Source organism: Protobothrops mucrosquamatus, unplaced genomic scaffold, assembly GCF_001527695.2.
Source record: "Protobothrops mucrosquamatus isolate PMUCROS unplaced genomic scaffold, P.Mucros_1.0 scaffold4358, whole genome shotgun sequence".
NCBI classification, from domain to species: domain Eukaryota; kingdom Metazoa; phylum Chordata; class Lepidosauria; order Squamata; family Viperidae; genus Protobothrops; species Protobothrops mucrosquamatus.
The window spans coordinates 27526-41810 of record NW_015390272.1 but is presented as its reverse complement, the minus strand read 5'-3'; the positions used below and the strand labels follow the sequence as shown (position 1 = coordinate 41810).

The window sequence follows — 14285 nt, the reverse complement described above, 5'->3', positions numbered from 1 at the left end:
TTTCTTCACTTCTGCTGAAGCCAAGACTTCTTCTCCAACATATAAAGGAGATGGAAAATTAATTTCCTGAGAAAGGAAGATACACCCAGGCCCAGGCATTTTTGTACCTAGGACAGCTGAAATAAGTCCATTGATCAAAACACCATGTACAACTGTTCTCCCAAATCTTGATTTCTTTGCATATTCTTCATCCAAGTGTAATGGGTTTGTATCCCCTGTTAATTCAGAAAAGGTAACAATATCCTTTGAGGTGAACGTCTTAATTATTTCAGCTTTGTCTCCAACATTTATGTGTAAAAGCTGAACACGGTGTTGAGTGAAGAATGGCATGGACACGCTTGGCTTTGTGGAAAATATTCTCCCGAGTCTCACACAAAAAAATCTGTATTTGGGCAATGTCATCAGCATTTTGGTGTTATACAAACCAAAATCAACCGAATAATTAAGCTAGCACCATTTCTCTGCTATTCCCAGCTAACGCAAGAAGAAATGGAGAAGTCTAGAGAGAAAGGAAAAACAAAATTTCAAACAGAAGCACAAAAACAATTCCGTTTGCATAAAAGAACATCCAGGCAAGTTTAAGCAAATAAATGGCAGTTGATTAATTTCCTTGGAGACCAAATTTAATAATTGCAAGCCTAGGACAGGATGGTTAAGTGGCTGAACTCAAACGTTTCAAGTAGAATGAGATGAAAGGAAATGGTGTCGTAAGTAATGGTGGATTTCAAGAAATATAAGTTGCTAATAGCAACAGGCTATTTGTACTCAGAGCAGAAAAAGCTGGGATGAAATTATTCTCCAAAAATAAGAAAAAAGAAAAATAGTAATAAAATAAAGCAATCAACAGTGAAGCAGCAGACAGTAAACTAAACACACTCTTAGAAAAATATATTTATCCTGTTTCTCTGGCCAGGTTAAAAAAACTATTGAAAAAATATAAAGCAATAAAACACAGAACACCAAACATACACCCACACACAGTGAAAGTCAACTATAATACTTTAAGGAAAACACAGGACACGCCTGGAAAGAAATGCATGTGAATATAGTCTATGGGTTGCCCATCTTCAATATAAGATCTAAAAGTGCCAGAGCTACAATCTGTTTTATTGAACAAATAAGGCTTTCAACTGATTATTTCTCAATTCTTACCTGTATCACCCTGAAGGCACACTTTCTGTTCTGGTAAGAACCAAGCAGTGACAGAGCACTCCACAGTTTTGCTAGGCCACTGTATAAATAACAACATTGGATATATTAATGAAATGACTAATCAGTAGGCAAGTAAAGTAAGCCATAAATATTTCATGGTAAATAGAATCAAGGTTCAATGAGCTAGGAGCCATATCTGTCCAGAAATTAGATCAAAATAAACTTGAGGCTGAAATTTCCCAATATTTATGCTAAGATAACAACTGATGCTTTCCTGATAAAACAATTGCATTTAATGTAATTAATGTAGTGAGTATGGGGTCTGTTCCGTTTATATACAGCAGCTTGCTCTGCCAGTATTAGTAAGGGTATGGCTTTCTCCTTGGTCATTTCTTAATTAGGATATTGTTTTCTGCTTTATTTTTTGACTGGTGTTAATCCCTGCTTATCTGGGTGTAGGCTGCTGGAGAGGACGAGCAGAGTTCATCCATGAACTCCAACTAGCAGTCAGAAGACACATTGAAAGCTACTTAATCTCATAACTATGGACAGATCCAACCATAGTTTCAATTGGGAAATAGTAAGCAATCTAGATCAAGCCAAATCCAAAAATGCTAGAGAATTTCTGGAAACTAAGCATTCAGACCAATCAGCCATCAATGGACACATAGAGATAAACCACATTTACAAACTGTTCAAGAGACAATAAAAAACTAAGAAGGCAATAGATTAGAACACATCCTCTACCAACACTTGGCAGGACAAGCTAGTGAATATAAACAGGGAGCAAACACACACACTCACTATCCCTGATGACGTCAGCTAACTGGGTAATGAACATCTGCAAGCAAAGAAGCAAGCTCAGAGAACTCCACAAACCAGTGTTTCTCAATCTTAGCAACCTCACGATATGTGCACTTCAACTTCCAGAATTTCCCAGCTTGAGCAGGGGAGAAGTCTACACATCTTAAAACTGCCAAGTTTGAAAAACAATGGTACAAGATTTATGATACCTTGCTTGAATGTAAAAAAGAATTTTCTTCATTTTTACTATTATGTTAGAGAACATTCCTTTATCTAAGCACACGTGCCAAGAAAATTTATTCAAAATGTCTTACGCATTAGATACTCTAAGTATGGCAGTCAATGTTTTTTCCTCATATGTCAAAACATCAACAGGCAACGCAGAACCAACCTAAAAGGAAACACACCACTGTTATTAGGATGCACTTTAAAGTCTCAAAGTCATTAAGAAAGTTCTTATAAGAAGTTCAGTTCTATTCCACCACTACAATTAGTTTAATTTGATGTAATTACAAACCTAGTATTTAAGGTAAACTCAATGAGTTTTTTCAATATATTTCATTACAAGTCCAAACTTATAGGACAATGATGGCGAACCTTTTAGAGACCGAGTGCCCAAAAACCGCCCCCCACCCCCATCCCTGCTCTGCCCTGCCCACTGGGCCACTCACCACCTCCACAGCCCGCCACAGATCACCCAGGCAGCCCAGCAGCGCCATGGTGGCCACGCCCTCCGCCCATGCCCCGCAACATCATCTACATGTGATAGGGCGCAAGGGCAGAGTCTTGTCCCCGCTGCCTGGCTACCATGTCCTTGGTTGCGCTGCTTCGCATGGGTTGCGCCCACGGGTGTCTCTCCTCCAGGGGGGCTGCTGGTGAGAGGGCTGTGGGAGGAGGCGGGGAGACGGTGCGTGTGCCCACAGAGAGGGTTCCGAGTGCCGCCTCTGGCACCCGTGCCATAGGTTCGCCACCACTATTATAGGATGTAATGGAGAATAATGCACAAAATGAGATGATCTTGAATATTTGTTTTCATCATTTTCATTCTTTTTTAATCTACTTTTCTTGTACACATTTTAATCACCAAGGCCCCTTATATCTGGGAGAAACAACTGGTACTTGTAATTGGAGGCATCGCCTGATCCTGCCTCATTTAAAACATAGATGATTCTTTTGCTGCCAAAAACCATAAATGAAGTTTGGGGAAGGGTTATTTATCTCTTTGGCTACAAATGACAGCAAGGGACATGGCAACCATGCAATTGAATTTCTGCCCCTCTTTAAATCTTTGGTGACTTGAGTGGTTAAAACAGATGCATGGCCAATCAATGTTTGACATCTCTTATTATTTTTCCCATATAACAAAACATTGCTGTCATTTGATACTAGATTTTAGTAATGAAGTTATTATGAAGCAGGAAATAGTGCCAGAGTATAAAGAAGAAACTAAGTGACCACTCTGTTTTAAAGGATATGAACTAACACCAGACAAAGGCCGATATGCAAAGAAGCAGCTTATTAACAACCTGAATCCTAACTCAGTGTTGCATACAACTACAGTTAGTAAAAGTTTTCCTAATACAGAGATTTCGATCAAACCACTTTTTACAGCCTTCCATTCCAATCCCCCCTTCTGAATATACTGTAAATAAATTAGAAGTTGCAAAGGAGTCAAAATTATCTCAAAATAATTCAAACAAAAATTACATACCTCACCATGGAGCCGTTTCAAAGCAGAGATGATAAGTTGCTTGAAATCAACAGCATTTAAACTTATGCCAGCTTCTTCAAATTCCCTACAATTCATTTTTGTAATAAGGTTTATTAGTAAGTATAAGCCATAAAAAAGTTAAATGTTATACAGAACTGAGAAGAAGTGGAATGGGAATATTTAAAAAAAGGGATTTGAACTTACAAATGGATCTTCAAATAATGATATTGAGAAACATTCTTCAGTACTATTCTTTCATAGGCAGCAGGCTTGATGCCCTTATTTTCATCATCCAATTCAGTCATCTTATGATGGCCATTTCTAAAAGACAGAACAGTCCATTCTGATATATTGCCAAGTTCTAAGCTCAAAATCACAAACTCTAATTATGACCAATTGTCACCTGTGCTTTAAAAAATATATGCACTGGCAAGGAGGGAAAATGTTTTGTTTTCATTCTATTGGTTTACAAGGCAATTTTAAGCCAGGTTGTATAAGTTTGTTAGTAGTTATTCCCATGGTGGCCATAGGTGAGTCCAAAGAAGCAAGCTTAGAGAATCAGAGGAAGAGGGATAGTGTCCACAGCTTAACTGGTGTTTCAGATTCAATCACTAGCATCTCTTCAATTAAAGTTATCTGGTGACACAATCGGTCTGATCCAGAACAAGAAGCATCTTTAAGCTATCAAGATTAACAGAAACTCACTTTTGCTTTACTTTATCCTAAAATAATTTAAACGCCCATGCAAAAAGATCAGATGAAAATGCAAGCTTGTAATTTCTGTGGACCAATCTATAGAAAGACAAATTGAAAGCAATTTGATTTCAGCAAAGCCAGGCTGAAGACACTTGGCTCCCCTCAGAAAGTTTCCAGCCGGAATCTTGCTCTGCTAAAAAACCTTTTTATTCAAACTACTCTGTTTTATCCCATCAGTGATAGGACAAAAACAATACTTTTTTCATTGCATCCAGACAATACATACAGTACACAATTTAAGCACACAAATGTTACCTACAAAGGTTGGGTACCAATAATGTTTAAGTGTTACCAATAAAGACGAATATTTGTAGCTCGGGTTGAAATGAGGGGTCCTTGGTGCTTGCTGTCTGAGGTTGGTTGTTGTTGTTTTTTTGCAGACGTTTCATTATCCAAACTAGGTAACATCATCAGTGCAAAGCAGAATATGCTTCCAGCATCCATCTCTTAACGTGATGCCCTTCAGCGCATCATCACAGGCCAGTGGCATTGATGCATTGATAAGACATCGGGAAATGGAACTTAGGGACGTTAATGGAACCTTGTGGATTTTGTCTTGATCAGCATTAAGATTTCTGCATCTTACCTCCTTTAATCAAATGCGCCCCTTTAATCAAATGCGCCTAAATGCGTGTCATTGAACTGGGCCAAAACTGATGGGTTCAGATCAGGCTAAGTGACGAAAGTTGTGGGTGGATTGCACCTCTTTCTCCTAGTTGTAAAATGCGCCTGGAGGATACCCAATCCCTCCCCTTCTGTCAAAGATCACCGCTACTTACACCGAGATCCTACAACGAGCACGGATCACTCATTCTCACGGGTTCCAACATGTGACCGAACGGAAGTATCGAGAAGAAGGGCTTCCAAACGCATCAGCCAATCGCAAGCGGACATTTCTCTTTCTGTCCAATGGGAGTGCACAGGTGGCTCAGTCAGCTCCCGTGCGGTGAGTTGTGCATCTCCATAGGTCAGGCTCTGAGTCGAGCCTGCAGTAGGCGGGGTAGTTGGAAACCAATAGGATGAAACTCCGTGACCGCAAGGCGTGGTCTTCGTTTCCCCGCGCTCAGACGTTTTTCTCTTCTTATTGCGCGTGGAAGTTTAATCTTTTCGTAGCTGCGCGGAAGGAGACAGCGACGGACTTGTTTATGGCCGGTTGTTCTGCTTCCGGCCTTTGCTCCGGGACTAGTAGCATCTGAATCCTGTGACTTCATACCAGTGTTTTCTTCGGGAATAAATCTCCCCAAATCTCAAAGGATTTGTGAGTCCCAGTGAAAATGTATACTACATGCCACAACTCTGGGTCTTCGCTGAAATCTTACTACAGTAATTGGATTCACGCTTTGTACCAAATGATTAACAAGCGAGTCACCTTTTCGTCCTGTGTGGTTGTGTGGAACTAAGCTTCTTTGGTTAGTTTGTGGTTTACTGTGTCATTGGAACCTAATGGATTGCAGTGGTGTTGGGTTGCATAAACTGAGTTTTGACAGTGTGTTAATTTAGACACTCTCAAGAATCTGCAAAATATAAATTATTTTCCAGATATTTAAGACAATTGCAAAAAAATAGTCATTTTTGTATAAAAAGGATTTTCATGAAATGTGTTAATATCTAGTGAGTTCAATACTGTTGTCACATGAGGCAGTAAATCTACAAAGGCATCAGGTTTAATTTTTAAATGGTAAACTTTGTTAAATGTACAAAAAAAAGTTATTTGGGGCTTTTTAAAAAAGGGAATGGGTCCTGAAAGCAAAAAGTTTTAAGAAACACAGATTTAGTCTTTTGCAACTGTTCCTTCCTGTGCACCCTTCTACCCCTGTCAGAGTACTTTATTTGCTTGCAAGGGGTAATTCTTATGTTTACAATGTTGTTAGGCAAATAAAGACAATGGACCATCCTGTTAATGAACAGGTTTCCTTAATATCCAATCATTTTTCCCCCTCCCCAATTATCTTGTTCTAATTTCAAATTGGTTTTCCCAGGGTGCACAGCCAGTGAAGAAGCAGCAGCTCTGGTATCAATGAATCTCAATCTCACAAGAGTTGTCCTCTTCACAGGCAGAAGCACTCGGTGAAATCTTGGTGCAAACTCAAAATGGTTCAGTTGCGATGAGTATGAAGCTTGCAAAGCAAGGGTCAGTTTTGAAACTTCAAATATAAAACGGTTTGTAAAATAGTTCAAATGTTCTGAAGGGAGGACAGGGCTCAGCTCATATCAATTATATGTGGAGGCCTTTACATTCTCCCCCTATCATTCATCTTCACCATTGATCCTGACCTCCAACTATGTAACTAGGCAAGAGGCAGGCATGGTTAGAGCACATCATGCCAAAGCTGAGTAAATGGAAGAAGCAACAGAAAAAGGCTGGAGACATTGGATGGGGCAAAGTGCCTCAATTTGGAGTTGGGGCAAGAAAACAACAGCACAAACCCAGATGCCATCAACAATTTCCTGAGGGCTGAAGCTGTTCAGCAGAGACAGGAGGCACCTGACCACTTACAACTTAACAAAGCACAAAACTTCCCACATTTTTCGAGCTTGTAACTAATACCTTCACACACTTTCCTATAGTTCTTTCCTAAACACCACACAAATGTTCTCCATGACATTAGTTTCCTTCAGTTTAACAGCAACATGCTTTACTTCTTTTTCCTTATTAAGATTCTTAAGAATCTTAAGGAGAACAGACATTTTCACCAGTCCCAGCAAACATAGCCCAATGGTAGCATTTCCCTCCACACAGCTGGGAAATTGGACAAATAACCCTGGCCAGCTAAAGATGGGAGCTTCTCACTTATATTCATCCAGGTTTTTTAGGATGTCAGAGAAGAAGGGCTGTTCAATATGAAAGTAATACACATGCACTTCAAACCATGAAAAGTAAATGGCAAACAACAAACAGCCTCCATAAAATAGGAGGGGAACAAGGCTTTGAAGTAGCTGTATCAGGGCAAAGATCCCCATGGTTATTTTCAGAAAGTCCATAAATGCACATACAGACTCTAGTGGGCTGAGTAAAACATGCAGAGGATCATTATTAATATTAAACCATTGATTACTGTTAAATTTTTCTTGCCTTCAAAATTGTTTTTTGTCCTGATATGCGATTCAATCTCTCTTCCAGTTTTGTTTAGCCTGCCTCTCCAAAGGCAGAGGAATCACTTCAGATGCATGTCCTATTCCTTCTTCCTGAAAACTCTTATATATGGGGAACTGCATTGTTGTGATTAGGCAATGAATGATTTTAAGCAGCCCACCCCACTAAGTCTAGGAGAAACATTGAATTGTGAATCATTCATTAGTATATCTCTGTTAAAAGTCAAAGATGAAATTTCTACAAACCCGAAGTACTCTACCTTGCAGAGATTCATTCACTGAATCTCTTCCTTCCCATCCAGTCTCTGACATCTAGTCAGCACTTTCACCATATCACCAGTTTGGCTTGTGAATATGAATAATAACTGGATATCACATGCACACTGAGGATACCAGATTGTAGGAGAATGGGTGATGGCCCCCAGCAATTCCATGCAGATGTCATGGCTCTGTAGGATCCCGGTTCGGAGGAGGAGTTGGAACCAGGACCACCCGATGGGGATGGTATATCTCCCCTAGAACATCTGGGGAGTCCAGAAGCTGAGGATGATTTTGTCCCAGGCCCCTCCAACATTGTAGAAAATGGTCAATCAGACGGGGACTGCCTGTCTTCACAAACACGGGAGGATCGGCTGCAGACAAGCAGTGGAGATGAGAGACAACAGATCCCCTCTGATGAGGAACAGCTGCCTTCTCCACCCCATTTCACTCCCCTGACTTTTGGAATCCTTGACTTCTGGGCTCCGACTCACGTTTCAGCCTCAGGATTTGTATAGCTTGCTTTATGGACTCTGACTTTGGCTTGTGTCTTACAGATCTTGTTTTTGCAACCTTGCACCAAGTTTGTGGACTTCGTCTTTCTTCCTGTTTGGGAACTTGTTTCTGGCAACTATTGGATTCAGCTGGTTACATTGACTGGATGGCTGGTTGTTGGGGAAAAGTGTGGTGAAGGTTTACCAACATCCCTGGAGGGCTGTCTGTCATGATTTAGCAGTGCAATAAAATACTTTATTGGTGCCTGCATATGCCTACTAGACTTGGATCAGGACAGTAGATCTTTAAAAAAGAAGGGACAACTGGAGAGATCCCTAGAGCATGCACAGAATAGCTTTCTCTGGACAGATCTCTCTTCCACCATCACTATTGTTGGAAGCACCCACCCACCCTCCTAGAGAAAGAATGATTTTGGAGAGTATTATAAAAGGCAAATTCCTCCAAAGTAATGGGAGAAAAATCTTAGACAGAAACCAGCCCTAGTCTCCCCCAAGCAGAAACTCAGAAACCAGCTTTTACAAATGCAGATTTGATAATCCAGGAAGGTTGGGGGCAGGAAGTTTGGAGCTGAGATAATTAGAAAAACAAAGACATGGCCATTAGGACACAATAGGATTAACCATCACCATCAGAATACCAGAAGGGACACACTCAGACTCAGGTCAAAGTACATGACACAGGAAATATAAAATCACAGGAACAGCCTCAAACAGGAAGAACTTCAAACACAAAACTCCAAGAAGGCATAAAAACCCACTCCCAGCAACATGTGGTCAGCTGCTCCAGAGCCTCACGTCTTGTGGTTCTGCTCTTAAAAAACTACAACCTTCTTTTTAAAGCAGTCTCCGTTTTGTTTATTCCCGGTTTGGACTGGACCCTGATGAAGATGTTTCATTCAATGCTACTTTAGGAAGGAGGAGAAGCACTGCAAAATAGTGCATTCCCTGAGAGATATTGCAGTAGAAAAGCCATGATCAGTAGCACTGAAAGTCACTGAGAGATCAATGAGGGCTGCACTCCCCCAATACTACATTCTCCATAAGTGCAACCAATGCAATATCCATGTAGCATGCTGGCCAGAAACTGATTGTCAAGGAGCTAAATAACCTGCTTCCTCTAAGGCTCTCTGCAGTTGAAGGGCACCACCCTTTCAGGCAAGCCAGATCAGGAATCAGACACCACCAAGACTATTGGAGCTCTTTAATATTGCTGTGATATGATAACAGAATTGTGAACGCCTGTCAGGAGTTTCCCATTGTCCTCTTTTGTGGGGTGCAGAGTCAAGATAGGATTATTTTGAGTCTCTTGAGTGAAAAGAAGGCAGAATTCCATTTCTCATCTGCTCCTTTGCCCCCTCTACAGGGATTCAGCTTTCTCCAGATTTTCTTAAATATGGAGGATTGCAGATGGGTCTAACATTGTCAAAAGTACTTGGATTGAGAAGGCTTCCTGATCCACATGAGAAATGCACCTTTCTTCCTTTTTTGCATGAGCAACTGCAAGGTACGTACATACAATTCATCAGGAGCTCCATCTGCAAAAACAACATCCATGCATTTTGGCATTGAACCACTGGAGGGCGAATGCTACATACAGGTGGATTCCAGAGGAGGATGCGCACATCTTGCCTCTCTAGGACACTGCACTCTTTCTCTTTAATCCTTCCAGTTTTGCAGGAGATAAAACTGCAGGAAACTTTGGAAGGGAAGAGATCCAGCTGTGATCCTGGGTAAGTGGTGGATGCTTTCTCATTCAAAGGGAGGCAGGAATTTTTCGTGCTGAAGAAGTAAGAGATATATGCCCTCATCCAGGTTCAATCTTCTGAGTCCTGGGAGTGGGAGAGCCCAAATCCCATATTCTCCTGCCTCCCCTTTCTATGTTCTTAACAGGGGGATGGTGGGGGGGGGGACAGACCTCCAGACCAGCTGTTTTGCCTCCAGTTGTGTTGTCCCCTGAAATAAATCCAGATCCCCAGGAAGAAGGAGGGTATTCTGAGGGAGGCAGTCATGCCCCATTTCCTGGGAAAAGCTCCTTGATAGGGGGAGAGGATGAATCTGCATGGCAAATCACAAGCAGGAAACAAAAGGTTTGCAAGGAAGGAATTGCAGAAGTTTGTGCCTGTGTTCTTATTGTGTGCTGGATGACACTAAAATAGGGTTTGGATCCTCTGCAGTTCAATTTGTCTTAGGAGGGTAAGCAAACCAGGAAATAATTTCAATCTATGTTCCTTCAACTCTTGTGTTTCACATGAACTCACCACCTGCAGTTGCTGTTAGGGCTTAAGGCACGTTTTGTGAACCTGTCTGGCTATAGTAATGTAATTTGACTCCTAAAGCAAAGCCTGAAGAAAGGGAAGTGGAACATCCTAAGCAAGACTCAATTGGATTTCATTTTATGTAAATTCATGATTTGTTAATGTGTTTGGGGATTGGTATTTTGTGTGAACCCTGCCTGCAGGTATATGTATTTCTTGGTTTTAAAAAAGCAAAATCTTCTTTGTGGGAGAAAAGAAATAGAAATAAATGTTCTGAAATGCATTTATTCAGTGCATTTCAGCCAAATCTTTGATGAGGGTCAATCCCATAGTTTGCAACACACACACAGAAACTAATTGCTTGGTGTCACTGTAATCCTACACTAGCTCAAAAACATATTTCCTTCCAGGAGTATGATTATTATTGAACGGTTAAATGCACCACTTTCTAATTCTTGGCATTTATTTGGTTTTTGGTCTCAGATATGTAAACTGGAAGCCATTTGTACAGCCTTTCATAGAGACAAAGTTCTCTTCAACAAAGAGGGCTGGATGGCTTGTTCTGGTTAGTCCTATGGCTAGATGAATGCTCCTATGAATGAAAAAGCATTTGGAGATCCTCAAGATTCCTTCGACCTGTTTGGAATTGTGTAATAGGACAGAGAAAGAATGGCAAGCCATCCTTTAGCAAATGAGGGAACTGGAAAAAACTCTTCTGGTGCTCGGTCTGGGAGCTGTGCAGAAACCTTGGAGGAGGAAACCATCATTTCACAAGTTCAGTCCTGGAACTTCAGGAGCATCCAGTATCAGGAGGCTGAAGGTCCCCGAGGACTTTGCAGCCGACTCCATTACTTTTGTAGTCAATGGTTGAGACCAGAAAAGCACACAAAAGCGCAGATGCTGGACCTGGTTGTTCTGGAGCAGTTCCTGGCCCTTCTGCCCCTCCAAATGAAGAACTGGGTACGGGAGTGTGGAGCAGAGACCAGCTCCCAGGCGGTGGCCCTGGTGGAAGGCTTCCTTCTGAGCCAGGCAGAAGAACAGAAGGAGCAGGTTGAGTTGCAGGTGAGATGATTTCATCTTGGGAGCTTAGAAGGGGTTTAAATGTAATAAACGATGTGTTTGAATTCTATACTCCTCATTACCAGTTGGCTGCTTTCAAGTGGTGTTCACGGAACAAGAATCCATTTCATGATGTGTGTTGTCCTTTTATTCTTCTTCTTTTCTCTGGCTTATATTCCAAGTCCTTAACTGTGCTGATCAGAGATCCTGAGGGAAGGAGGCATGAATCCAATTCCTCTCGGGAACTGTTCTTCTTGACTTCTCAGGATGACCCAAATCAAGAAACATCCAGAGGTAATAGAAGACTCTCCCATTCCCCATGGAGATCTCAGATGTCTCATCTTCTCTATGTCTTTTCTATTATAGCACACCTCCTCCTATTGTGTTAATTTTGCATTTTAAAATTCTGTCTCCTTCACAGGGAAAAACAGAGGGAAGTTGACTCTTCCTTATGGTGAAGCTGAAACAGTGGTTGAACCTCCAATTCAAGTAAGAGAAGGACATTTATTTCTCAAATTTGTGTTCTCCCTTTTCTTCACTGGTGTACATTGTGCTGTCTCCTTCCATTTTTTCTTCTTGTTTGGGATGCCTTATTTGCATGTTCCCAAGCAACAAAAATTCAGGTGAGATTCTTACTAGGATTTTTTTAAGACCAATACTTTAAAAAAGTACTCTTTATGCTAATTATACGCCATACATTTCAATAACTATTTTTTTATGAACTCCTTCACGATGCCCATTCTTTTTGTCATTTTGTGTCTGGATTTATGCAAGGACGCTAAAAAATGATGTAATATTCACACTGGCACATTACCATTTTAAAAAGCTTTGTTACAAAGTTTACAAAGACATAAGAAAAACAAGCTCATCGGATTAAAAGATAAGACTATTAAAATTGATTGAAAGTGGCCATATAGAAAAGGCTCAGTACAAAAATTGTTCTAAAAGAGCATATAGTCAAGGCACTTTTGGCTTCCAAAGTAAACTCACCTTTGCAAAGGTTAAGAAATGTTCTCCTTAGGAAATTCTGTTTCCTTTTTTCCTGTTCAGCCAATGGTTCAGACTATTAGCAGCTCCCCTTCCTACATGAAGAGTTTTGTGTCTCTGGATACTGATGGCACACAGATTTCCTTCTGAAACATAGGAAGGATTGGAGTCACTGATAGGTGGGGTTTCCAAGGCACACCTGCCAATTTATTCTCTCTGGATGCTGAGGGTCTTTTGATGGTGGATGGATTAATGCAGGGGTAGTCAACCTTGGCTCTTTTATGACTTGTGGACTTCAACTCCCAGAATTCCTGAGCTGTGCTGATTCAGGAATTCTGGGAGTTGAAGTCCACGAGTCATAAAAGAGCCAAGGTTGACTACCCCTGGATTAATGGATTGATCCAGAAGAAAGAATGTTTTGAGGATGGATGGTAGATGAATCAATCCAGGAAACTTTCACTGAATGGCACCAAAAGTCCTGTGGAATCAATCAAGTTGATAAAAGCTGCCTAAAATATTTTTTTCCCGTCAAAAGCTTTTTGCTCTGTCTATTTTTGTCATCTCAGTCCTGGAATCCTACTAAGCATAGACCTTAGTGCATAACTTTACTCTGGGAATTTCTAAAGAATAGGACAGATCTTGCAGTCCTTCCTGGGCCTATTCTGTACTTTTTTTGTTTTGTTTTCAGGAGGGTCTTGTGCCCTTTGAAGAGGTGGCTATGTATTTCTCTGAGGAGGAGTGGTCTCAGCTGGATCCTCACCAGAAAGCGCTGCATTGGGAAGTCATGCTGGAAAATTATAGGAACGCGGCTTCTCTAGGTAAGGTTTCCTATTCTCCAGTCAGAGTTCAGGAAGACATGTTGTAGTTAGATGTCATTAGCTGTTTCTTATTAAAAAAATCTCCAAATAGAGGTCATCTCTTGAGAGGGAGAAGGAAAACATATGCTGTTCTACAGCCCCTAGTGTGGAAATAGGTCAATGGATTTCTGCTTAGATGCATCTTGTGCCATTTGTCATCGCTTGAGTTTTTCTATTTCTGTTTAAACCTGTCAGCAACAAAGTAATTCCTTGGTTTGAGGCAATGATAAACTCTGTTACACAGATTTCATATTTTTTGGCCCAGATGCTTCCGTATCAGTACTATGAAGGATTGCAATTCTGATTTTTTTACTTAATGAACTTTGCTTCCATTTCATTTCTATCCTGAGTCTTGGAATTAAGGCAAAATGGTGCCATTTGTCTATTGCAAATATGCTGCTTAGGATTAATGGAAGAACTCTTAAGTTTTTTTTCTCTGCGATCATGCAATTTTTGGCAGGCAAAAATTGAAACACAAATGGAAGGTATAGGAAGAAAAAAAATGTGTTTCAAAATTAATGCTCAGAGGGCTCTGCTAGAATTGGTCTCCCTCCAATAAATGTTAAGTTTTCTACCAATGCCTTCTTAGATGTTTCTCCTTATTCTGAAATTAAAGTTTAGATGTTTCAGATCTTTTATTCTTCATGTTAGATGTTTCAAAGCTTTTATGCTTCATGAATAGAGATGTTATCATTTCTATACCATGTCATTATAAGTATACAAATATACAATATATTAGAATTTGGCAAAATATCAGAGGGAAATTTATATGGCTTCTGGTAGATTGACCTTTTTTCTTAACCTTGCTAACTGTTCTGTCCCCCGTCCGACCCACACC

At 40.6% G+C, this 14285-nt stretch overlaps 1 protein-coding gene and 1 pseudogene across 1 annotated transcript; one reads left to right on the top strand and one right to left on the bottom strand.

Annotated features, from left to right (window-relative positions):
- Positions 1 to 5252, bottom strand: RPP14 (ribonuclease P/MRP subunit p14; the record flags this gene model as incomplete). The annotated part of the gene is given in 6 exon segments (XM_015828267.1): positions 1 to 499; positions 1153 to 1231; positions 2271 to 2347; positions 3668 to 3752; positions 3872 to 3988; positions 5203 to 5252. Coding segments are annotated over 5 exon segments (399 nt in total). The 5' UTR covers positions 3973 to 3988; positions 5203 to 5252.
- Positions 5253 to 11035: 5783 nt separating this feature from the next.
- Positions 11036 to 14285, top strand: part of LOC107298907 — a 14631-nt pseudogene continuing 11381 nt past the window's right edge.